The 27598-nt window shown below is 41.1% G+C and overlaps 1 protein-coding gene across 2 annotated transcripts in view; it reads left to right on the forward strand.

Moving 5' to 3' along the window:
• The window catches only part of LOC121166638 (neuroendocrine convertase 2), a 214759-nt gene that overhangs the window by 98215 nt on the left and 88946 nt on the right, over positions 1 to 27598 (forward strand). For both annotated transcript variants that reach the window (XM_040995856.1, XM_040995857.1), the window contains 3 exons: positions 10115 to 10228; positions 12597 to 12705; positions 23500 to 23537. In XM_040995856.1, coding sequence (XP_040851790.1) covers positions 10115 to 10228; positions 12597 to 12705; positions 23500 to 23537 — 261 coding nt within the window. The remainder of the gene's footprint in view (positions 1 to 10114; positions 10229 to 12596; positions 12706 to 23499; positions 23538 to 27598) is intronic.

Consider the following 27598-nt stretch of genomic DNA (forward strand, 5'->3'; position numbering starts at 1 on the left):
AAGCCAGGAGGCTCTTCCGGGTCTCCCACGCGGGTGCAGGGTCCCAAAGCTTTGGGCTGTCCTCAACTGGGCCACAGGCAGGGAGCTGGAAGGGAAGCGGGGCTGCCGGGATAGAACCTGCGCCCATATGGGATCCCGGGCGTGCAAGGCGAGGACCTTAACCACTTGCGCCACCACGCTGGCGCCACCACCTTTACTTATTGTTTTAAAGGACTAATACCAGTTTTATTCAGAGTAAAATATAAGTGACGTAGACCAGGGAGACACAAATCAATGGTTTTTGCCCAGTCTTGGGAAGTGTGGTCTAATTCTAATTGGAATTTATTAATTTCATGACAGTAAACTTATAATTATCATTACAAAGTGAATATACACACTTTCCATTTACTTTTCTGAAGACTCCTCATACTGTTCAGCATGATTACAACTATAGATATTGACAATATGTTTCATTGATCCTAACACTGAAGATGTACTTCACATGATGATGCTCACCACTGAGTCTGTGAGGTTGAGAACTCCATCACCGCAATGCTAGACATCAGGGTCAATGGACCCATTTCAGACATACTTCAGCTTTATAGGCCATATGTTCTCTGTTGCAACCACTCAACCCAACTGTTGTAGCATGAAAATGGCCACAGGCAGAACACAAACAAATTATTCTAAGCTGTGATCCAACAAACTTTATTTACAAAAGCAGGAATGGGCTGGGTTTACCAAATTTTTGCTCTGGAAGAGAACATAACTCAGAGAATTTGAGGAACCAGCGTCAGAACATGAACAAATGAGAAGCAAGCCATCCCAGTACCTGGGTTTAATGTTTTCTGACTCTATACATAGTGATCACTCACTGCATCATGGTGAGTTTGCATACCATCTTTTGAAAATTAATTTATTTATTTGAAATGAGAGTGAGAGAGAGACAGAGAGAACCAAGTGTCTTCAACACACTGGCTCGTCCTGCAAATGGCCACAACAGCTCAGCAGGTCCAGTGCAAAGCCAGGATCCCAGAGCTCTATCTGGCTTGCCCAATGGGTGACATGGACCCAAGTAATCAGACCATCTTCCACTGCTTTCCCAGGGAGCTATGCTGGAAATGGAACATCCAGGACTTGAACCAGAACTCCAATATAGGATGCTGGCCTTGAAATCAATAGCTCAGACCACTGTGCTACAATGTCAGCCCCCAGTAGCACAGTTTTTAACAGTGAGGAAAGTCATGACTTTGGATCAAATCAAGCACACTGTCTTCTCACCTCACTTCAGTATACAAACTGATGAAACTGCACCTGCAGCTGGGCTGCGGTACCATCATTAGTCTTTTCATCATGTAGACAGAAACAAAGTAACTGACCAACAGACCAACCCAGGTAAACTTGATGCTATGGGTGAAGCCTCCTAGCCAGAGACTGCATAACTAGGGGAAACTGAAGTGTATCTTTGACCACATCCACCCTTGCCTTCCAAAAAACATACTTGAATACATTCAGCACAGAATAGCAAATGGGCAACCCAGAAATCCCTACCACCTAACATTCATCCTCCTTCTGGGTCACCAGCAGGACTAGCACCTGCACCAACATAATGATGGAAGAGCTGTGTCTCTAAGTGGTGGCAAAGCCATTCCATCCTAGCTGGGTTCCATGAGGGCCTTCCTCAGACGTCTTATTGGGCTGAGTCACCTGTCTCATTCGGTGCCTTCGTGGGAGGTGCATTATTCAGGCGCAGCGCACATGTGAGGGTGTTGGTTGGCCACAGATACAACAGAAGGGCTTTATCCTTCCTTATCATCTTCCCCTTCCTCACTTTCGCCCTCCAACCCCCTACTCCTCCTCCCTTATGCCCTCCTGAGACCCTTCTCTGTTCAACTGAGGTCCTGCTGCCGATCTGTAACAAGAAACAGAGCCAACAACATAAGCTAGACAGGAGCTCCAGGGTGCTGTACTATGTGTGTGAGCAAGGCTACCAAGGTATGAAAGTAACTTTGCTTTGCTTTGCTTTGCTTTGCCTTTTTTACTGCACTGATTTCTCAGAAGAATCACACAGAAAGGATCATGTTGGTCACAGAGAGCATTTAGAAACTTCTTACTTCTCTGGTCATTTGTTCTTTCCAGCATACTCCAGTCTAAACAGTCCTCAACCACTGGCATAGCATCTATTTATCTTTTAATATCACTTCTCCTTAATAATCTCATAAATCCAACTCCTAATATTTGCCCCACCATACCAAGAACAGGAGAAAATGGGAGATGGTGATCATGTTAAAGCACAGGAGCCTTGGCCACAACACATACATCCTTGCTGGTGTGGGAGCTGGAGTGCTCAGGGCTCACTGCTGTTCCCCTTTTCCTTACCAGTCACATCCTTTGATCCCTCCCTCATTACACTTCTGAATCTCATGGTATACCTTATGTACAGAGCTTTAGATGACAGATAACAATTTGTTAATATTGTGTCATTAAGAGGCAGTAACTGGAACTGTGGTCAGAGGCGTGCAGCCATATCCTCTCTCTCCTCAATTGATCGTCTCCATTCTTGCTAGATGGGCAAACCTCTCTAAATGAGGGCAGTCAATACTGTGCATTCAGCCGTAATTGTGGCTTAACTCAGTGTTCTTTGAGAAGTTAAGCCGTGTGATTTGCCTATAATTGGGCTTTCCAAAAAGTCATACCTACCTGCTCAAGTAAGAAATTAAACAACCAGACTCCCCAACTGCTCTGCACCTGCTCTCTCCCTCCCCGTGCTTGTCCTCCTCCGGTCATGTCTCTTCTTCCAAAACCTCTCATCTCCAGGTGCCTACTTGGATCCTGACAACCAAAGCCAGCAGTTGGAGCAAAACTGATGAACTAGAATATGTGAGCCTAGGAATGGCCTCCTTCCTGGACAATCTCCTGCAACACACCCCCACCAGCAGCAATGACTTTTCAGTGTCCCTTGCTTAATGAGCTATGTTCAACTCATAAGTCAAACACTGGACTTAACACACTGCCTTGGAAAGGCAAAGTCAAAAAGAGATGCAGATCCTCATGGCAACAGTGGACTCTGAGTGATAATGATGTCTCAAATGAAGCTCAGCAAGTGTGGTAAATGCACACAGTACCCAGCTGGGGACTGGATTTAAAGAAAAAAAGCTGCATTGTGGGGGTGCACGGTGTTTGTGGGACACTCTGTACCTTCCTTTCCATGTTTCTATGAACCTAAAACTGCTCCCCAAAATAACTGTCTTTATAAAAACTGGCAAAAATGTGCTCTTCCTGTGGGTAGACCAGGATCTGCTCCTGATGTTTAACTTAGCTTCTCTTTAGGTTACTAACAGCTGGAATGACATAAAGGCACCCTAGGATGCTGTGAACAAGACAAGCCTGGCTTGAGGTGGGGATGGAACAAATCTCTCACTGGGTATTTCACCCTCTCCCCCAAAAAATGGCCTCAAAGGCTGGAACTGGGCCAAGCTGTAGCCAGGAGCTTAGAATTCCATCTGGGTCTCCCTTTTGGGTAGCAGAGCCCAAAGTATTTAGGCCATCCTCTACTGCTTTCCCAGGCACATTAGCAGGGAGCTGAATTGGAGGTACACCAGCCAGGACTCAAACTGTACTTCAGTATTAGATGCCAGCATACAGGTGGAAGTTTAACCCATCATACCATGCCCTAATGCTGATTTCCAAAGCAAAGAACTTTACCTAGTATTTTTCATTAACTTTTGGAAGCACTCTCATACATAAATAATATTTACTGGTTGTATATCACAATATATAGCACCTACATGCTGATAGTAAACATTTGAAAATAACATATTAATATTATGTGTTAATATTTTACTGATGAATTCCTATGGCTACCTTAACAAATTTCCACAGACTTGGTTGGTTAAGACAATGGAAGTGTATGTGCTCACAGTTCTAGGGGCCATGAGTACAGAATGAATTCTTTGTAGCATTGTCCTCACTCCTCCCTGAAGGTTCAAGGGAGAATCTTTTCCCAGCCTCTTCCAGTTTACCAAAGTTCAAAGTGTTTCCTGTCCTGTGGCTATATCTCCCTAATCTCTGCTTCCACCTTCATGTGGCCTCTTCCCCTTTTCTGTGTGTCTCTCCATTGGATGTCTTTGATAGGACATTACTGGGTTTAGGGTCCACCAAATAATCTGTGATGAATCTCAAGATTCTTAATGACACCTGCAAAGGTTCTTTTTCATAATAAAGTCACATCCACAAGTTCTGGAATGTATTCATTTATCGGGAGGTTGGGAGGAAGGCTAGCTTTCAGTTCATTACAGTATAAAAGGATCATGCTAAAATACATGATTTCTAACAAAATCTTAGTGTGTCTATTTTTGAACTTGTATAAATACATTCTGGAAGTATTCACAAGTTATTGACTGCAGCCTTCTTTCAGGGGACAGCTATTTGGGAACAGGGATAGAAATGAGAACAAAGTGTTCCCTTTCCACTTTATAACTTTCTGTACTCTTTTGATCTTCTCACCATGTGCATGTGTTACCTTACTTTTCTTTTAAATGTCAACAGGGATTATCTGGAATGAAGTAAGGGAGGAAGTATGCGCTTTCTCTTTTTCTACTTTTCTATTTTAAAAATCCCCATTTTTAATTTATTAAAGAAACAGCTCATCCTAGGACTGCTGATGCTTGAGTTTACCACCAGAAAGTCTAGAAAATCAAAGACTATCATCCATCATCAATTCCAAATGTGTGTTTTGCATGCATCTTAAAACTGTCCTCAGCAGAAGACAAAAGTGAAAAAACTGTCATCATTTGGAATAATGCATCAAATTTACATAGCAGGCATGGCCTAACAGATTAACACTCCACCTGCAAAACTGGCATCCAACATGGGCATTAATTCAAGCCCCAGCTGCCCCATTTCCAATCTAGCTCTCTGTTAATGGCCTGTGAGCGGTGAAGGATGACCCAAATGTTTGGGCCCCTGCACTCACGTGGGAGATCCAGAAGAAACTCCTGGCCTCTGACTTCAGACCAGCTCAGAACCAGCTAATGCAACCATTTGGGGAGTGAACAAGATGAAAGATTCACTCTCTCTCTCTTTCTCTCTCTCTCCCCTCTTTTCCTCTTCTCCTCTTCCCCTCTTCTCTCGTCTTCTTCTGTGACTCTGCCTTTCAAATAAAAATAAATGCTTAATAAAATTGCGGAGTAAGGGTTGATGGCTAGGGAAAACACTCCAGAAAACAATCACGGAGCAGTCCCTCAAGACTTTCTTTCTAGATTACAGTGCACACGTTGGCACAGAGGACAATACTGGGTGAGAAAGCAAAGATATGCACAATTCTAACTTAGCTCTAAATATGAAAAAAGTTTAGGAACATGATAACCAATTTATTTGACTCACATTTTCTTCTTTTTTCTTTGTTGGCAAAAGTTACATATGACAAAGCAATCTTTGCCCAAATACAACCAGAAGATCTCTTAAAGTACAAAATATAGTTTCCATAATGAGAGAGAAGCTTGGGACATTGCTTCATTCTCAGTGGTTATGTAAAGTTTCCTGTGGCATCCATAATGAAAAATTAGCAGCTGAGTGTCTGAGTACAAGATAAAAGGTTTTTTTCTGATCATTTTGGAGTTCAGAAGCCTGAAACCAAAGTGTTAGCCTGCTGGTGCTCCCTTGATGTTTCTAGCTGTTTGCTTCTCCCAGGTTCTGGTAGACGCAGGCACTTCTAGACTTCTAAAGCATAACTGCAGTCTCTGCTTCTTGCATCAACTCATGGAATTCTTTGATGTTTCTCTGTCTACTTGTTATAATACCAGCCATGTCTTAGCGTGACATCACCTTGACTAACTACCTCTGCAATGACCCTATTTCCATACAGAGTCACATTTTGAGGTCCTGGAGTTTACACCTCACTATATCATTCAGGACAGCATTCAACACATAGTAATGGTAAATAAAATAGTTATTAATAGTACAGAAAATAACATTACATGATCAAAAGCATCAGAGATTAATGAACTCCAGTATTTTCAGTAACATGCAAGCTTTGTTTCACTTTTCCTGCACTCACTTCAAGACAGGATGGTCCTCACTCTCTTTAGACGCACGTTTCCCTTTTAATCCCTTCTCTCCTTGCCTTCCCCTACCCTAAACACTCACTGTTTATCAACAGCTACTTAATTATCAGCCTGACAGGGAAATAAGCATGGCCCTCTTCCTTAGAGAGGTACAACCATAACTAAACTGTCCCAGATACTGGATGAGGGGGACCACATTACGTGTCCTTGGGGAGAAGACTGTAGCTTAGTAGAACATTCACAGCATCTAGAATTGGTCAGCCCAGGTGCATCAGCCACATTTTTAAGCTTTGGACAATGATTTCTGAAACTGCATTTCCTTGACTAGAAGGAAACCCAAGCAAGCCTCACTTCTGTTGAGAAGATGAAATGTAGTGGAAGTACCTTACTAACTGTAGAGTTGTGACCAAGTGTGGTTTCTGCTCCACCCTGGTAGGATCCATAGATGGCCTGTGATAAATGCACAGAAACCATGTCAACTGAGAAAGCCTCAGATGAGGAGAGGAAGTAGAAGGAGCAAAGGAGCATGGGTCAGGTGAATTGCTTAGGTAACATATTTGCCCTTATGCCAACTTAAGTTTAAAAGCTGAACAAGAATGGTAGAATATCCATCTATTTATCTTAAGAAGAAAAAGAAAAAAGAAATACTACCCAGTAATAAACATGCCTCCATTCTTCTACTACTTCCACTTATTTTTTATTTGTTCAAATGTTTACGTGAATGGTCCAATTGGAGAAAGCATCTGAAACCTAAATATTGAAGTTTATGGTACATTATTTTTGAAAAGGGGAAAGAAGCTATGATTAACTTGTATGTGTGTCACTGGTGTCATGTCTAAATGGCAATAAAAGGCATCATATGTGAAAAGTTAGAATTAAGAGGAGGAGAAAAAGAGAGTAAGTCAGTGACCTTTCCGTTATAATGTGAAGAATATAGTTCAAACACTAGAAAATATTTCTCTGACATTAAGGACTTTGTCACACAAAGACACACACACACACACACACACACATTTCTGAAATATTCCCCAAAAGTCTTTTAAAATAGCTTATAACTTTGTCTCTTGGTCATGGTAATTTCATTTGTAAGAGGACATGATCTAAATGACCAGTAACAGAAAAATGGTTTCACAAAACATGGCATCCTGTCTCTACAAACCCACAGGAATTAAAATATGATGGTTGTGCAGCAGCAGCATGTTAAAATTATCATGGTGGCTCACTCAATAAGGAAGGAGTACATAAGAATCCAAAAAAATAAAAACAATTGAAAGGGTTTCATGTTATCATTGTGCGGGGCAGAGGGGATAAAGTGTCCTCCGGTTATCTGTGTGTGGCAAGTGGAAATAGAACATTTCCAAGGCATGCCTGTCTCAGCAAGTGGAACTGCAGTAGTTCCTGAGGACAGGAGGATGGACTAAGGCCTCCTCTCAGAATGCCTCCTCTCCTCCTAGGATTCCTAGGCCCCTATGTTACAAGGAGGGGTGGTGTCCAGGGAGTGCAATGTTCCAAGCATCACTGGTTCCCATGAAAACCTAATTTATAGAATTAAAAATTAATTTTATGGAAATGAATTGAGACAGTCTTCATTAGAGTGCACTCGGTCTAATTGAGTTTGGAGTGATTGGAATAGCTATTCCTGCAGTAATACTAAAAAGATAAATCTTTTTCTTCTTGTACTGCTGGGAAACAACATATAGGGGTAGGTGAGAGCTTTCCAATTGCCACATGGTAGTTGCTCCTGCTTCCTGGAGGGCCCAGCATGGAAGGAAGTCATCTCAAGAAGTCATTCATGACAAGGAATCCAGTATAATTTGACATCCTCACTGGAAGCCAATCAAAGTTTCCCATTAGTGAGTAGAGCAAATTAAGGATTCATTGTGAGAACAAAATGGGAAGATGCAGTGATCTAATTCAGGCTCTCTTTTCAAGCTAAAGTGGCACCCTAGTTTAAATATTATTTCCACAATGAAAGAAGGATTATCATGACTGTCTCCCCAGCTTCAGAACTATACATTTACTCATACATTTTAAATGTTACCCATTAATGAATACACAGACACACATTGAAATATCTTCTGGTAGCCATGAGATACAAGACAGACCCCGGATTTCAGGATGAATAACTGGCCAAGGACTCCCACTATTGTGCTCTGAAATCTATGATTTTATGGCAATAAGGCCACATTGCCCATGCCTGCTCCCAGCTGGTGATTGACAAGGCAGGGGTGCTGAGGCAGGTCCATCCCTGGCAGACACAAAATCTAATAGCCATGTTGTGATCCTTTACAGCCTTGTAAGACCTTCCTTAGACCACCGGGCATTTAGAGAACATATCCTTGTTCTCCCTCTCCTTAACCTGAGGGGACACTTGCAACACAACTTTTCTTTCTCAATAAAATTCTGGCGCGTTTAATTCCATCTTGGCATCTGCTTCTTAAGGGATATCGCTATAGAGATATTTACACGTATGTATGTAGAGGATACTTCAAAAAGCTTACAAGAAATACGAGAAAAATATTTATTTCAGTGCCAAAAAAAACTGAAGCCAATATATAGTGCAAAAAAAATTGCTGAAGTCCATATATAGCTTTCCTAATAGTTTTTCTATGAACTTTTTAAGGATACTTTGTATGCATGGATTTCAAAACTTTTTGCATCAAAACAAACATTTTGTTAGTTCTGTTTTTCCAAGACTTTTCTGAAGTGCCCCTTTATGTGTGTGTTATGTGTGTATTTTAACCATAATTTGTCTCCAGTTTGCAGATGCGAGATAAGTCCAGATTTTTGTCATTACAAAAATATCCATCCATATTCTGTTAACCCAGCTAGTTTCCAATTTCATTAGTTGTAATTTTTAAAACAGTGTCACAGAAAATGCCCCTTCTTGAAATCCCTCCAAAGAGCTTATGGAGCAATGCTACACTAACACTTCTTTTCCACATATAGTTTCTGGTAGCATTAGGAATTTTCTGAAAAAACAGCCTCAAGCCTTGGAACAAAGTAAGGAATGAGTCTCCCACAATTCTGCCATAGTCCAGGCAGCAGATAAGAAAAAAAATCTGGAGTCAGAGCCGCAGTTCGTTTGTTCTTCCATTCTTACAATCACTCTTAGACTCTGCCAACCTCCTCTCATCCCGTGCATGTCAATCAGAGTTCTTGATTGCAAGTAGCAGGAATTGATTGTGGGTCACTTCCGTAAAAGGGAAGTTGTTGGACAGGTGTCAGCGTTCATAATCGATGGGAGGCTGAAGTTCAGTCTTTGGGGATATCCATAGTGAGGACAGAGAAAACACAGCAAAGATGTTTTCCCAGGACAGTTGGCAGGTGAGCCTCTTAGGTAAATAGACTCCAAGGGTTCCTATTCCCTCACATCAGATTCAAATCCTGGGACACAGACAGCACGGAACCTCAGAGTCTTTACAATTCCTTAGTGTTAATTCCATCCGATAACTCAGGGTTCTGTTTTATCATCTAGAAAGGAAATGTGGCCAGTGCAGAGACAACAGTGCCATCCATCAACGTCTCTTCAAAGGTCTCTCATGTACCTTCTAGAGATGAACTACGGGACCTCCAGGCAGATGTTAGGGTCCATTTGTTAATTGATTTTCATTGTAATAGCACAGTTCTGTCAACATATATAAAGGCAGGGATGTCCAAACAAGCAAAAAGCAGTAAGCAACAGTTTTTCTTCTCTCCTTCCTTGAAGTATATATGTCCATCTCTTCCTTGATACACAGACATGTGCCATTGCTTTATTTATGACCCCTAACACTTTGCCTTCTTTGAGAGGCAAAGTGGTATTTTTCTCCATCTAGTCCTTGTTTTTCTCCCTCTAGTTCTTATTTTAAGGAAACTCATTTTAAGCCATCACTGAAATTTAATTGCTCAGTGCAGCCATCAGTAATATCTCTGGAAAGGAATCACGGAAGCAAGAGATTACATGATATGAACTTGTTTTTGCAGAGGGAAAAGGAAGCCATGTTACATATAAATAAAATGCGAATGCATGGAACTAAATCCCAGGAGAGATTTGGCACTTAGGTAACACCTCAGGATTGTCCTTCCAGGTAAAGACCGCCTTGCAACAGGAAGGATTTGACCGGAAAAAGCGAGGGTACAGAGACATCAATGAGATCGACATCAACATGAATGATCCTCTTTTTACAAAGCAGTGGTATCTGGTAAGTCTCTACTTGAAACATTTCTCATCTTGAAACTTTAGATGAGAGCTATATTTCTGTGTTCACATTATTCAATGGGATGTTAGCGAGCATCTGACTCAATGTCCCTTGCAATATGTATTGATTTTCTATCAACACTGGGCAATTAGGGGCATCTTGTCCCCTAATCTTCTTTCTTCTAAAACTGCTAAAAAGCCATGAACTCCTTGGTCAGAGCTACTAGCAATACCTGATCATCCCCTCATAGCCTTGGCAAGAGCGCCTTGGTTTCTAAGTGAAGACTTTAAAATTGTGTGGAAGTCAAATCAAAGGTCTGGGAGTAGTATAGCCCAGGATTCCAACAATCTGAATAATGGTGGACAAAATAAAGTCACAACTATACAAAAAAAAAAAAAGTCGACTTCACCAGGAACAAGCCAGGAAGCTCAGGGACCAAATTAGCAAAAGTAGCTTCTTAAAGTGATAGCACGAAATCAGTCCCAGGTCCGGCGCAGTAGCCTAGTAGCTAAAGTCCTCACCTTGCACCAGCAGGGGATCCCACATGGGCACTAGTTCTAATCCTTGAGGCCCCGCTTCCCATCCAGCTCCATGCTTGTGGCCCGGGAAAGCAGTTGAGGATGGGCCCAAGGCCTTAGGATCCTGCACCCACGTGGGAAACCTGGGGGAAGCTCCTGGCTCCTGGCTTCAAATCAGCTAAGCTCTGGCCGTTGCAGCTGCTTGGGGAATGAATCATTGGACAGAAGATCTTCCTTTCTGTCTCTCCTCCTCTCTTTATATCTGACTTACCAATAATAATTTTAAAAATCTTAAAAAAGAAAAAGAAATCACTCCCATTGCTGCAGGATTTGGGACAGCCCAGTGTATCTGCTAAAGTGGGCATATCCACCAACATTGTACCATGATTCATGTGAATTCGTTGGGTTAAGGTTAAAAACAATCAATGACTCCAAAACAACCCCAACCACAGACCATACTGCTGGAAAATGAAAGCTAATTTGTAAAAATGAACGAAGCTTTATTTTAGCTAAGATGAAAACCACAGAGAGATGAAACTGAATTGTTGCCTTGTAGGCCTCTCTATTAAGACATGAACCATCATTTCATCCTGGAGCATCAAGCTTAACCATGCCTTACGCTTTTCGCATGGAATTCTGAAAACGAGAGCTGGATAATGCAATGAGCTTTCTGTATGTTAGCATGTTAGTCGGAATAGGCTAGATTTGCTTCATTGATAATAAACCTACACACACACACATAAAAATCTCAGTGGCTTACCAAAACTCACAGCTTATTTTTCATTCTTGCTACATGATCAGTGTTTCCTTGTCCTTCAGAGAATAATGCTGATCATGCCAACACTGCTTTCAGAAGCACTTCAGCAAGGAAAGGGGGCAACTTGCACATTGCCGGTTAAATCTTCAGCCTGAACATGACCAAGGGTGCATGAGCTCACACTGTATTAGCCAAAACAACTCACAGCCATTCTAAATCCAGACTGGGTGAATGGTATAGCTTTAGCCTGTACTCACCAGAGGAGCAGAGACTTTCCTCAACAGCACTACTGGCATTCACACAAAAGTTTTAGCAACACTGTAATAGCCACTGACCATGGCTAGTACAAACTCTGACATCACTATTTTTTTTCACAATCAATATTTGAAATGGTCTTTGCATATTTAAGAAAATCTATGATAAAGAAAATTTACAAAGTTATAGAAAAAGAGTGTAGTGAACTACTAATTTAGAATTTTTCTTTCTTTCCCCTTATTTTTTAAATTTTTGAATCGGGGGGGAACACAAGGTTTTATTTTTCTGTATTAGAACATAGACAAAAGATGAGCCATGTCTCTTTAGTTCATTTCAACAAATATTTGTGAGCAACACTGAGTATAATGGCAACAAAATTGCTCATAGGATATGGTCCCTCCTGCAGAGAATATTGTCATTTGGTGAGGAAACTGTGTTCAAATAAGAATAACCAAGACTATATGAGCTAAATTTAAAAATGTAAGTATGATCAAAGATCTATTCAAGTGAGCATTTAATTCTCCAGGAGAATTTCTTACAGTTCTGAGGACTTTATACAGAAGTTTAAAGACTTCGTTCTGGCTATAATATATGTGGAAACTGAAACTGCTTACAAATTTACATAAAACAGAAATAATCAACTTTTTATCTCCAAAAAAAAAATTTTGGAGAGGACTGCTATAAGAGAGTGGTGGAGGGGAAAGAACACCCAAAATGCTATTTCATGGGCAATGGGATCCTTGAATATCAAACAACTGCAGAGTTAGTCAAGCCAATATTTATGCAGGGGGTTTGCAAGTTCACCCTAATAAGATTCTCTGCTTTGGAATTCCTGTGCCAGATCAACACAGGACAAGCTGATGGGACTCCTGGCCTTGACTTGAATGTGGCAGAAGCCTGGGAGCTGGGATACACAGGAAAAGGTGTGACCATCGGAATTATGGATGATGGTAAGTATTTTGAAGCTTCAGATGATTTGATATCATTTGCAACATAATGCGTCTTTGCATGCCTTCAAAATGTAAAAGATTTACTGGTTCCAGGTACCAACCTAATTACCACAAATGGGCTTGATTGCATCTTCTCCTGTCTCTACATCAGTGGTCCTCAAACTTGATGATGACTTTAACAAATATCTTTATAATTAATGAATAAAAAATTGAAGCAGATGAACTAAAAGTTGCTTATCACTCAACCATGATTTCTTATTGAATCACATGAATTAATGTCTAAAGAAATTCAATTCAATTTTGTTTACATCATCACATAAAACTCTATTGCAGAGTGTGGGTCTCGGTCCATGAAACAGCTTTGTACTAACAGATTTGTGATTTGGGGATATTTGGCTTTATTGCTGATTTCAAAATGAACCCTTGTAGGACAGTCCTTGAATACTTTATATCTCAGCCACCTTCTATAGAATATTCTATGCTACACACCTGCCAGATGAACATTTAGCTGAGCTCTGTTCTCTATAGCTTAAAATACTGTGTATCTATGGTATGTATTGGTGTTTTTCCAACTGCACATGTCCTTGATTCTGTGTTCTGTGGAGTCACCACTCTGCAGCCACCCGCTGGGGACCGGCCTCTGCTCTTCATCAGGCAGCAGTGCCCCCCGTAAAGAGCTCCAGGATACACTGTCAGTCCAGGTACACACAAGGGTCACACAGGATGGAACACTGGAGCGTTTCCCTTCAGAAGATCCTCAAAGAACACTGTGTTCTCTAAAGCAAGCCTTTGAAGCAGAATTGATGGGGAAAGCAAGAGGAGTCAGCATGCTTCAAATCTGTGTTCTGTTTGTATGGGCTCATTAACTAGCAGCACAAAAACAATGCTCCCGCATCTTCTGATGTGTGAGACGTTTTGAAGTGCAGGTAAAAGCTTTCTCCATTGGGCTTTCAAGAGAATAAAGGTCTCTATACACAAGTGGATGAGGACAGACATCAGCAGTTTATAAATGTCTTTTGTATCTTCATTCTTTGGCTTGGAAATGTGCCCAAAAGGGTTGAAGCTCACTCACTCAGAGGAAAAAAAAAGGCATGCAGGTTTGGGGAAACCTTCCTGGGATGTATCATGATGACCATTTCTATCTACAGTGACCCTACAGTGGCAACACATGCCACTGCCCTTTGGAATCTCCATCAGCACTGCAGAGACCCTTTTCAAGATTTTTTACTTAAACCCCCTAGACTGACTTTTAAGTCATCTTTTCCAAAGACAGAAAGAGAATGACTTCTGACTCTGTTCCATAGCAAGAGGCTGAGGCCTTTAGGAAAATCTAAGTAGATTTTCTTGTCTAACCTTATTTCTTTTGTTAATTTAAGGTGTGGGGTACAAAAAAGTGAATTCTCTCCCTCTCAAGGCTCATAACTTCTCCATTGTTTCGTTCATCTACTGCTGCAAAACAAATCATCCCAAAACTTAACAACTTTCTGAAAGCAGTCCTATCATCCCTCACAATTACCTGAGGGTTGACAGGGGCCCAGACAGTTCTGTTGCAGGTCTCATTAGGGTATCTCATGCAGTTGGGATCAGAAGGCAGCTGAGGCTGGAGTCTGCTGGAGACAACCAAGCAAAATTGGCTTGGTGAATCCGGTGTGATAGCTTAATGGCTGAAGATCTCGCCTTGCATCCACTGGGATTCCATGTGGGCGCTGATTAGTGTATTAGTTCATCAGTTCATTAGTTCATTAGTTCATTAGTTCATCATCCAGTTCCCTGCCTGTGGACTGGAAAAACAGTGGGGGATGACCCAAGCCTTAAAACCCTGCACCTGTGTGGGAGACTGAAAAAAAATCTCCTGGCCTCTGGCTCTGGATTGGCTCAGCTTTGGCCATCGCAACCACTTAGGGAGTAAACCAGAGGATAGAAGATCTTTTTCTCTGTTTCTCCTTCTCTCTGTATATATGCCTTGCCAATAAAAATAAATAAATAAGTCTTTTTTTAAAAAATAAATTGGCTTGGCCTCCCTCTTTCTACATGTGATCTAAGACCTCTCCTCTCTGTATAGTGTTCCCAGAAAGGTAGCCGATTTCTTACAGGTGACTTAGGACTCTCCAGAAATAAGTGGAAGCTCTTCAAGACTAAATTCACAATGGGCAAGCATTGTTCTGTCATTTTGTTGGATGAATAATCAAAGGATCAGGCCCCATCTCCTGGTGCAGAGAGATACAAGGGCTGTGACCATCTTTCTCTCATTATGTACTCATTCAGCATGATAAACTGAATAACATCTACCAAGACTTTCTCCAAATCTATGGTCAAATAGCCTAATGAGCATGCTTGGACAATAGCTGCCTCCCATGTGCCAAGGACAAGATCAGATGCGCACAAGCTCTCTCTTCTTGTTCTTAGCTATCTTCTTCCCAAAAAAAATATGAGTGGTTTGGTGTCATTTCTCACATATTCTCTCACCAAGATATTCCAAAACAAGGTAAAAGATAGCCATAGATGCTGACATTGATACCTAAAGACAAAAATAATGTAGTATTTTGTAAGTATAGTTCCCTGTATTTTGCCCTATAAGGCAAATGCTTAAAAATTTGCAAATGGAAAATTCCCTTAGTGGACTGGCCAGTTCTAATGGCTATCACCCTTCTCTTGTACTACAACTCAATGCTGAGCTACTTCCACTAGATGCAATGACTCATTAGATGCTCAGTATATACCTACTGCCTTCATTTAGGTTCAACATAACTTCTTTCCCATGTGTTATGTATCACTTGGAGAAAACTCCCATGGCTGGAGACTTCTGGGAAACTCCAAGGATATCAATGTCAGCAAGCACCCCACTTGATGGTGACAATTTCATTCATTTTATTGTCATAGAATTGCTTAGTATCAGGACCTTGACCTGATAAATGAGATGTGATCATCATGAGTTACAAGAATGAACAACAGTCACCCAGCTGAGCCACAGTTCAGAGTAGGTGGCTACTATCAAGGTCAAAGATGTTCAATGAAGACCTAAGGCAAGACTTTGATTTTATTTCTTGCCCAGAGCTACGAAAGATTGAAGATCATTGAGACAAGGCCAAGGAGAGCTTCATATTGAAGTAACAATAAAAATAGCAAACATTCATTGAGTATTCACTATGTGCTAGCCGCCATACAATTTTGGAGAATTAAAGAAGCAGAAAACTGCCCATAGTCTCACAACGAATTCTAGTCACCCATCTTCAGTCCCTGAAACCCTCCCTTTAGTCCTAACATGCTGGTGGGACTTGATGAATGCAGCCTCACTCGTAAGAGTGAAGGTTCAGGCTTAAAGAGTGAACAATCATCCAGTTCTTTCCAGCAGATTCTAAACTCTGCATCATACAGAAAAGCAATATGGTGACCCAATAGGATGGTGGTTTCAGTTACCACTGCTGCACAACAAATGAATCTAGTACTTCACAACTTAAAGTAACTCTTTTTTATGGGGGGGGGGGGGCACAGGAATTTGGGTAAGACTGACTAGGTGTTTCTCAGAGTCTTGTGAGCAGTTGAGATGAGGTGTCATCTGGGCTGCAATCTTGCATTGCCTCATTTCCATGGCTGCTGGTTAATGCTGGTTGCCACTGGAGCCCAGCTAAGAATGTCACTGTAGTATGAGGAATGCCGGTATATAATACTGTTCTCTAATTTGGTCACAAGAATGCCTACAAATTCTAGCCTGGCTGTCAGGCCCTGTGAGATCAGGTCATGATGTTTACAATGCACCTGTTTCACTCCATTCCCATTGCTCTAACCAAAAGCCTTAGGCTAGCTAAATTATAAATAATGGAACCTTCTCACAGTAGTAGAAACTAGGAGTTCCCAGATGCTGGCACTGTAGGTCCAATGTCTGCTCATGGGGTCACCTCTCTACTTACAGTATGGTGCCTATTGCTGCAGTCTCAAAGTGGATGAATTCACATGGAGGAAGGGGTAAAAGAAAGATAAACAAGCACGCTCTGGCTCCTTTACAAGGGCATAATGCCATTCGCCTTAATTGTCTCTTAAAAGCCCCAGTTCTTTATATTATCACATTGGGGAATTAAGTTTTGACATGAATTTGGGAGGAAAGCAAACGTCTGCATCATTGCAGTGCCTTTCATGGGGTGCTTATTTTATCCTGGCAGACAGCTGAATGTCTAAGTGTTGAGACTGTGACCAGGTGTCCCTCTGACCAGAAACTAATTTACAACAGCAGATGCTCTAGGGCTCTTCCCTGACCTGTGTTCACCTGATTAGGTTTGGGTGTATTTGTCAAGTGAGATGAGACACAGGAGGAGCCACATGATAAAACACATGGAATAACGGAAGTGGTTTATTACCACCAGATCTCAAAGAGAGCAGAGAAGGGCGGCCCTCAGTGGTAATGAGAAAGAAGGGCTGGGCGGGAAATGCACACTCCACCAGCAGAAAAGGAGTGAAGGAACCAACAACCTGCAGGCAAAGTCTTTATTGGAATCCAGAGCATCCTCTAGGTGTATTTCCTGCAGAGAGTTGTAATTGGTGGGTTTGAAGCATGCAGGCATGAGTTCCATGGAGTCACATTGAGACTGAGAGAGGATCACTGTGGCAGATACACAAATTCCATACCAAGTGTGGGGCCAATCAAGTAGGCTGTCTTTAGCCCTTGCACAGAAAAGAGCTGCTGTGTGGATGTGGCTCTGTAAAGCAGATTTCTGGATTGACCACATCAGGGATGTAGAACAAAGCAGAGAATCAAGACACTGCTAAGGATGATTAAGTTCTACTTCCTGGTATGAGAAGATTAATCCTATAATCAAAATTGATACTGAAGAAACTTAAAATTCTAAGAATTGACTATTCTGCACAAGCTTCTTAGCCAACTTCTAGTTTCCTCCAGTGTGAGCATCCAGAGGGAACAGGTGGAAGATGCCTGGGCTTTTTTGGCTACCCCTGGAAGCAGTGCAATGGAGTTCTACAACCCTCTGAGGGATGCAGTCACAAGCCCACTCAGATGGAAAAGTAGGCAGTGGGCCCACCTCTCAGTGGGAGGTGTGACATATGGAGTGGGAGATACTAAGCAGCTGGCTTTGAAGAACACAGCATGTTCCTTGAGGGCTCCTTCTCACTACATAAACTCAGTGAGATGTGTCGTGTGCCAGATGCTAAGTTCTCTTTGGAAACTGCAAGGGCTGATCTCAGGGTGTTGTGATGCTACATGTCTCAACTGAGCAATTAACATTCTGAGAATAAGACCATGGAATCCCTTGCTGGTTCTCAGTAGGGGATGGGGAAGATCTCTAAAGATATCACAGCTTCCTGCAATTTTGGACTCCTGCAAATAAGAATCTGAAAAGATTCAAACTTATCAAAGCATACTAACGATTGATGAACAAACATGCATCATTTGTGCATCACATTCATCACAGTTGGTGATAAGTCAATCTCTCCCTTCCCTCACCCCATAGACTGAGCACAGTTCAGGTTCTGTATCTAAATCATCTGTACTTAAATGAGTCCAGTAATAATGTAAGAATTTTTAAATTAATAAGCAGATACTGATGATTGGTAAATTCCACCTCAGAAGATGAACAACCATACAAAGGCATTAAAATGCTATCTACTTAGCAGGCTATCATTCTCATTCTTTAGGTCATTACTCCTTTTTCTGACACATGTCTGTCATCCTTTACAATTCTGTCTATAATCATTTCTTCTCAAAGTCTGCATCTTTTCTACCTAACACTTAGTTTTCACTCTTAATCAAGTCCTTCTTCTAATCAGACTAAATGAGTTTGTTTTCATTCTAATTTCTTCTAGTCTCACATTAGTTCCTTGTTCTAATATTTTCCCTTCAGTAGAGACTACAATTTCTTTTTATTAGAAGTGGCTTTGGTTTTTGTTTATCAATCTACCTACCTATGAGACAGATTGAGTTCTTGTCCTCTGGTCCACTCCATAAATGCTTGCAATGCCTAGGATGGGACCAGATCCAAAACTGGTAGTAGAGAACTCATTTTGCACCTCCCATAGGTGAAGGAACCTAATTACTTGAGCCATCACCACTGCATCCCAGGGTCTACAGTGGCGTGAAGTTAGAGTCAAGAGCCAGAAGCAGTAATCAAACCAAAGCATTCCAAATGGGACACTTGTTGTCTCCACCAGAGGTCTAAATAACCACCCCAAGACTACCATTTCTTGAAACATTTTTTTCCTGCCAAATTCTATCAGAACATAAAATCTCTGGACAGATATCTGTAGAAGAACAAAATTAGCTCCCTACCTCACACCATTCATAAAAATCTACTCAAAATGAACCAAAGATCTAAATTTAAATCCTGAGACTATGATATTTCTAAAAGAAAATGTAGGGAAAATACTTCAAGACTCCTTGGATAAGAACCACAAAGTGCAGGTAACAAAAGCAAAATAAGATGAAAAGGTTTATATCAAACTCGGAAACTTCTGCATAGCAAAGAAAACAATCAACAGAATGAAGATATATCAACAAGAATGGGAGAAAATATTTACATGCTACGTATCTGACAAAGGATTAGTATCCAGAATATGTCAGCAACACAAAAATCTCAATAACCTAAAAACAACCATTGCAGCTAAGACATGGGCAAAGGAATGAAATAGACGGTTCTCAAAAGAAGAGATACAAATGTGAGCAAATAAATGGGAAAAAAATAATTCATATCACTCATCATCAGGGAAATTCTAATCAAAACCACAATGAGATATAACTTCTTCCCTATCAGAAAAGCTATCATAAAAAGGACAACAGATAATGAAAAGTATAAGGAGAAAGGGAAACTCATATACCCTGTGGAAATCTAAATTAGTGCAGCCACTGTAGAAAACAGTGTGGAGATATCTTTAAAAAAACTTGAAACAGACTTGCCATATGATCAGCAATCCTACTATTGTGGATATATAGTAAAAATTATGAACTCACTGTATCAAAGAGATATTTCTCCAGCAAGTTTATAGCGTCACTGTTCACAGAGCCAAAATACAAAATCAATCAAGACGTCCACAAGCCCAAGAATGGATAGAGAAAATGTGATATATTGATACACTCACACACAGAGTGGAATATTAACCAAATGTAAAAAGGATGAAATTGTATCATTTCCAGCAAAATTGTTGGAAATGGAAGAAACCATGATGAGTGAAATAAGCAAGACATAGAAAGACAAATACTAAGCATTTCCTTTTACACTTAAGAACTAAAATTTTTTAAACTTTTGTGTACTAGTTTTGCTGCAAGTGGAAGATTTTGTCAAAAAATTAATTTTTAAAACAGCAGTAAGAAATGTAATAATATAAGGGATTCTAGGGGTTGAAAGAAGAGGGAGGGTGAGAGGGAAAATCCCTGAGCCTATGATATTTGTATCATAAAAAACAAAATATTTTTAAAAGCAACAGTAAGAACTACTGATAAAAAGAACACAGCATCATGTTTTCAAAAATGGCTTCCTACTAGAAAAAAATATATTCTCTGTGTGCTTTATTTTGACTGATCTATATATATATTAACATTTTTCCAAACAATGAGGTTACAAAATGTAACCAATTTCAGCAAGTACACACAACATCTCAAAGCCAAGTAAAATTTTTAATGTTTTTGTTCCTGTGTGTTATCCATATTACCTTAGTGATGTGACTGGTAATACTAATAATGATGATAAGAAATCCAATATACCAAGTCTTTACTACCAGCCAAACACTTTTGATGGATTGTCTCTAATCTTGAAAGCTGCTTTTCAAGGGAAATTGCAGTCCCATGTCAAAGATAAGAGAGACTGTGCTATTTGGCCAAAACTACATAAACACTAGCATCTGAGACCAGAATGGAACTGGATCTGTTGGTCTCATAGCTCATGCTCATCCCCAACTCCATCAAAGCTTAACTGGATGAACTTGGAATTAGTGACTGTAATTAGTGATCAGAACAAGGGTCAGCAACCTTTGTCACTTGGGATAGCCACATATCAGAGTGCCTGGTTGGAACCCTGCCACCCACTAGGGAGACCTGGATTGGGTTTTGGACTCTGACTTTGTCTCAGTCCAGTCCCAGCTATCGGGAGTAAATAAGTAAATCAAAGATCTCTCTGCTTTTCATGTAAAATGAAAATAAATGTCAATATTGTTAAAATATTAAATTTTGAGATCCATTTCCTACTGCAGATCATAAGAAGGGAAAAGAAGCAGCAAGCATGATAGTGAGTGAGGAGTGATTGGTTATACTCTCCAAGCTAGAGAAAGCAACCAGGGTGATGGCTCAGTATCTAAGTTCTACATGCGCCAGGATCCCATACTGGTGCCAGTTCATGTCCTGGCTGCTCCACTTTCCAACCAGATCTCTGTTTGTGCCAGGGAGAGCAGTAAAAGATGTCTCAAAGCCTTGGGACCCTGTACCTGCAAAGGAGACCCAAAGGCAGCTCCTGGCCCCTGGATTCAAATCAGCTTGGCTCCAGCCACTGCAACCACTTGGGGCATGAACCAACAGACAGAAGATCTTTCTGTATTTCCTTCTCTCTGTTAATCTGCCTTTCCAATAAGAATAATCAAATCTTAAGGGAAAAATAGCAACCATGAAGACCACCACTACTTCACGTGCCATGATATCCACAGTGAAACCCAATACGTGTGCTGTAGTTCAGTGACTCTCAATTCATAAAATATCTATACAACCACAAAAAAAATAAATGAATGCAGGGAGCAGATGTTTAGTCAAACAATTAGTATGTCCGTGCCCTACATTAGAATATAGTATTTTGATTCCCAGCTCTAATTCCCAACTCCAGCTTCACGCCAATATATATTCCTGGAGGCAATAGGTGATGGCTCAAGTAACTGAACTCTTGCCATACATATGGTAGGCTTGGACTGAGTTTCCAGCTTCCAGCTTCAGCACTTGACCCCAACCCTAGCCACTGCAAGTTTTGAGAAGTGAATCAGGAGATAAGAGTTCTCTCTCTTTTCTTTCTCCTTCCCTGCCCCTTCCTCCTTCCTGTTCTCTCCCAAATAAGTAAAAAGAAATACTCATCCATATATAAGAGTAATTTTAAAAGTTACAGAAGATGAAATTAAGGGTTCAGCAATATGACATTACTAGTAAAGCCCTTGTCTAAAGCACCAGCATCCCATATTGGTGCTGATTCAAGTCCTGACTACTCTACTTCCAATCCAGCTCCATGTTAATGTGCCTATGAAAGCAACAGAGGATGACCCAAGCTCCTGGGCCCTGGCATCTACATGGGAGAACCAGAAGTAGTTCTTGGCTCCTGGTTCTGGCTCCTGGCTTTGCTCTAGCCTGGCCCAGCCATTGTGGCTATTTGGGGAGTGAATCAGCAGATCACAAGACCTCTCTCTTGCACTCTCTCTTTCTCTATGTGTAACTGTGCTTTTCAATCAATAAGATACATCTGCTTTTAATTACATTTTAAAATAACTTTGTTTTGCTACAAACAAATTTGAACTCATATGCAAAATTTCAAGAAAATTAGTACTATGAAAAACCATTGCATGGGTCTCAAAGGCTTTTTTTATGTTTTTCCACAAACTTATAAGTGCGCTCATCTAAGTCCCTTTCTGCAGGAAAAGGCTATCACAGTGGCACGACTTTATGCAGCACACAGTGCAGATGCCAGCTATGAGTCAGTTCATGATTCTCCTGGCTTTAAAGTATGGCATCCCAATGTAGTTGCCAAGTGCACCAGCTCCACTGCTCCCACTTCGTTAATTCTTGCCCTGCTAAACAAACAGAGAGGGCAAGCAACCCACTTGAAGTCTCACAGCCAATCACTGGCTAGCTGGGACTCCAATTGTGATAGTTGATACCAAAAGTCTACACTTAACCTTCCGTATGCCCTGTTTCTCCCAGAGCCAGATGCTTAGGTGTAAGCCCTGCAACATTTAAAGAGCACTTTAAAAACTTCATTGGAAGTAGAATTAAAAAATAAGTCTGTTTGGGTGCCAGAATTTTTAAATCCATGCATAGTGTTTTCATAATTTGCATTTGCCATGACTTTTTGAAGATCCCTCCTAAGTGTTTTCACAGACCCAAATGAGGACTTTGCCCTGGCATCCCTTGTTGGTTAGTGAACTCCTAGGGCCTGAGGGGGCGTTCAGCAGTGCTTACAGACCATGGTTCAATCACTGGACCAACTCCTTGGCAACCAAACAGCCCCCAAAAAGAGAAACACAGGGCTCCTCCCGAGAGCTCCCAGGCCTCAGGCTTCCTAGAAAGCCACTTTTCAAAGAGGCAAACATCAGCTCCCAACTGGGAACACCACGCGGGAAGCCATTTGCCCTCTGACTAATAGCTTTTCCACCTGAGCCGCATTCCCCTCTTTATTTCCATGCCTGACTATGCTCTCCTAATCCATTGATACCCCATGCCTTGTGAAATAATAATTGCTTTTTCTCCCCAAGGCCAGTTACATTTCAGAGGAAATGCCAGTTGATGCTTTTAAAATGTCAGAATTTCTACAAATCTCTTAGATCACTTATTTGAGGAGCTATCCATCTTGCTGTCACTAAGCCCCTTAGTGCTGAAATCCATGGCAGAAGTGTGATCCCAGGGTCCAGGTGCTATTAGCTTTGCTGCCCTGAAGAATGGGGGCAGCTGGACAGAAACTAGGGCAGAGCAGCCCACCTTGTCACAGGAAGAGAAACCTAAGCTGGTGGCTTAGGGAGCAGAGCTCAGGCCGGCCTGCCTGCGGTGACACTACCCTCTTGAACAGCTTTCTGGAGGACTAACCTTGCTCTTGTCTTGTTGTCTCTTCACAGGGATTGACTACCTTCACCCGGACCTTGCCTCCAACTATGTAAGTACAAACTGACATTGGTGGAGAGAAGTGTGTGTTAAGCGTTTTGGTGCCCCTGGTTGCTGGGAACACAGTCACATGCACAATGCACAGGAGCAAGCATGCAGACACATCAACAGGAACACATGCACACAGCATGCACGAGAACACATTCAGGCACATATGCACACACATTTACACAGTAATTGAGATGATTCATTCAGAAACACAAGCAATGCATGCAGGAACCCACACATTCACAAACATACATATACAAACACATACAAATACTAGAACAACCCAAATGGTTAAGAGTCACAGTTGAAGTAATAAATCAAATGAACAAGGCCCGGGACCTAGCAGCAGGCTTGTTAAATGGCTGTATGATAAAAGAAGAAATAAAAACTTGAAGTCTAGGAAATAAGAGTACCAAGGTACTCTTACCAAGGTACAGGTAGAGGAAGGTACAAAAAAGAAAGGGACTTGGCAAGGCTTAAAGCAACTCTCGCTAACAATCCTTAGGGGAGGAAATGAGCCATTTGGGTTCTCACTTAACAAAACTGAAGGCAAAAAGACAAAAACTTCAGCAAAAATGTTACAGGCAAAGCTTCATGAGAGTGAGAACATTGCTTATGACCACTCCATACTTTTTCCCCCACAACACTGAGAATCCCAGTTAGTGGCCCTGGACAGCAGGAAGTTTTAGTCAAGAATCACAGCACGTGCTGCTGAACCGTCACATGCTGTGTTCCTGATAAAAACCACAGGCTTTTAAACATCATTGATCCCTTTATTCTAACTCTAACAAGCACAGTACTCAAGCCCTGGTATATTCGCTTAAAATTATACTCCTATTAACTCCAGACCTCAGTCTATAAAAGTGTTATCTTAGTAGTCACACACACTCATAATTAGGGGCACAGGGTTGAAAGGATGGTTTGCAAGCTAGAGCTTAGTGCTCTGGACATGAGCAATCAAGTCTACCAACAGTGAGAAAAACGGTTTACTACGTAGATCTTACAAACCCCAAGGGGTACAAATTGAGCTGAGCATTTTTTAATACTGAAAATTAAATGAATCATTGGCACAGTACAGGAAGAAAGGACAGATGATTAGCTGAAGCTAGACCCTCAGTGACAATAAACCACTTCTGTAGAACAAACAGTGAAAAACTACCTATCGGTTTTTAAGAGCAGAGTCAGCTCGGCGCTCCTGGCCCTGGCTGGCTCTTCCAGTGTCTGCTCTGTTTCCATCATCCCCCATAAGTGGAGCTCTGTCTCTGAAGCAGATGTTGGAAAACATTCAGGGCTCTGATGCCCCAAAGTGCCTTCCCAAGATGCACAGAGGTCCGCTGCACCTCTGGGACAAATCAGCCTGTGGAGCATTCTCACAGGGTTTTCCCCATTTTCCCAAAATGGAATTGCTCAACCTTAACACTTGGAGGAATTTCAAGTGTTGGAGGGCTGTCTGCTCAGCGTTTTGGAAAGCTGATGTTACGCTGCCTCTTTCCTGCACACACAGACCAGCCCCACCAAGGCCACAGATGAGACTGACCTCTGCACCGGTCCTGGAGTTTTTTGTCAGGCTGCTTCCAATGTCAGTGAACAGATTTAAAAAAGAGAGAGAGAGAGACTAATTAACACAAGGTGAAAAAAAAATTCCCCTAGGTATGATGAAATTGAGAGTGAAACATCCAAATTAAGAGATATTGGCTCTTCTTGGCTCTCCAACATCAGAATACAATTAGTGCCATGTTCTTCATTTCTTTTTGAAAAACACTTTTCCAAATTAAAGAAATAAATACATGTTTCCTGTAGAAAATTAAAACAGATTCAAAACCAGTCATAATATTGCTACTATCTTTAATGTTTGGGGCATTCCTTTCTATGTATATATTGGACTACTCTTGCATATTTAACATATCCCTGCCTACTTGATATGTAGTGTCCTTTTCATATTATTATATATTTTTCAAAACATGATTTTAAGAGCTACATTGCATTTTCGATGGCTATAAATCATTTAAACATTCTGATCCCCAAGTGTTGGACAAGTATGTTGCTTCCAATGAGTGTCTCACTCCAAAAGAGACTGTGAAAGCCTGACACAGTTGGCAGAGGGACACAACCTGCTTAAGCAGAAATAACTAGAATGTTTGTTCTAGATGGGAGAAAACTTCAGTTAGACCTTATGTTTTCAAATAACTCAAATTCCCCTTGGAGTATGAGGATCAAGAATTTCTCACAAGAAAATCCCTACCACTGGGTAGAACCCTGATGGGAAATTTGAATTCAGTCAAAGGAAGAAGTATGAAATGAATAAGGTTAGTAAATAAATGGAGTGGTGAGTTCTCCCTCTCTGCCAATGTTCAAAGCTAGAGTCAATTGCAACTTGGCAGGAATGTTGTTGGAAACATGTCAAAGGCTACCCCAGGCTTAACCTAGAAAATACCTAACAATCGAGTGAAAAAATGTGAGTTCTACACAAAAACATGAATCTTGATCGTTTCCATCCAGATATGCATTATCAGCATTTCCCAAACACTAGGAATCTTAGAAAGAATGTATATAAGGGAGGAAAATGAACATCCTAATGTCTCATTCTTTAATTTCATAGTAGAAAGCCTAGAGTGACTGGCTTTTTTCTCTCATACCATGCAGAATTAAGGGTGAATCTATTATCCACACTTATCTTCTTTATTTTTAATTAAAATGTTTACACTGTCACTAGCTGAGTGAGGATGGCAAGTGGAGCAGACCTGCTCAGGAGAGCACTGAAGGCAGTGGACAATACTAGGCTGGAAAACTGTTGGAGCAAAGGACTAGCAGGCGATTTCAAACCTTGTTAAGGGCCTTCATGGCTTGAATGTTATGCACTAGTCCAGTGCCCTTCTAGAGAAAGATGCTTTGGGGGAGTCTTTGGGTTTCCCCAGAAGCAGACCCTGAAAGAAGGATTTGAATGTTAGTAATCTATATGGCAAGTCGTTCCAGGAAGCAGATGAGGCAGAGAAGACAACAAACCTTGTGTTAACAAATCACAGCTGGCAGTGGGAACATAACCCCTAACTGTACATGATTGTTCCAAGTTATCCCAAATGGCAGGGAGCACCGGGAAAGCTAGGATATTTGTACACCAACTCCACTGGTCGTTGGTTGAGGATCAGCCCAGAGGATGTGAGTATCACACATTTTCCATCTCCCTGCAGCTCAGGAGAAAGCTCTTGCTTGACAAAGAGATACAAGGGAACGTAAGAATATTCCTGGGAAAAAAATAAAGTTAGAATACAAGTTTTTTGGGGGATAAAAATTGTTCACATTCATTTGTAATTTTTTCATAATGTTCATAATGCATTATTTTTCATGAATGTGTTAAAGAATCCTAATATGCATATATTCCAGTTTTGCGGCCTAAGTTTATGTTTTATTCTATTTTTTCCAAAAACTTTTTATTTTATTTGTCTTTATTTATTGGAGAGTGACAGAGTTACCACCTGCTGGTTCACTCCCCTAATGAACACAGTGGCCTTTTGGAACCAGGAACTCAATCCAGGTTTCCATGAGGGTAGAAGAGACCTAATCACTCAGAGTTGGCATTGTGGGAAGAGTGGGTTAAGCCATTATTTATGATGCCAGTATCCCATTTGAAGTCCTAGCTACTCTACTTCTAATCCAGTATCTTGCTAATGTGCCTGGGAAGGCCCAAATGCTTGGGCTTCTGGCATCCCTGAGGGAAACTAGGATGGAGCCCTCACATCAATACAGGGGAACGGATGTCAGATCAAACACATACATAGCAATGTCTGCAACAGAGATGATACCATGGAAATTTTTTAAAGCCCTTCCTGATTTATGTTTGGTGAGAAGTGAAACTGTCCCTGAAGGTTTTCAAAATTTTTTTTCTTAATAATAAAACCAGGCAAAATTTTCCCCAAAACAGGTCATTCCATGTGTCAAGAAAAGAAGGTGAATGTGTGGGTAGTCCAGTGTTCTTTCCACTAAACTTGAAATTGTAATACTTTGAAAACTAAAAATCGATATGTAAATGTAAGTAATTAGTGCTAATTTCATTCAGCAAATCCTACA

This window comes from Ochotona curzoniae, unplaced genomic scaffold (assembly GCF_017591425.1).
Source record: "Ochotona curzoniae isolate NIBS_2020 unplaced genomic scaffold, NIBS_Ocur_1.0 patch188, whole genome shotgun sequence".
NCBI lineage: Eukaryota > Metazoa > Chordata > Mammalia > Lagomorpha > Ochotonidae > Ochotona > Ochotona curzoniae.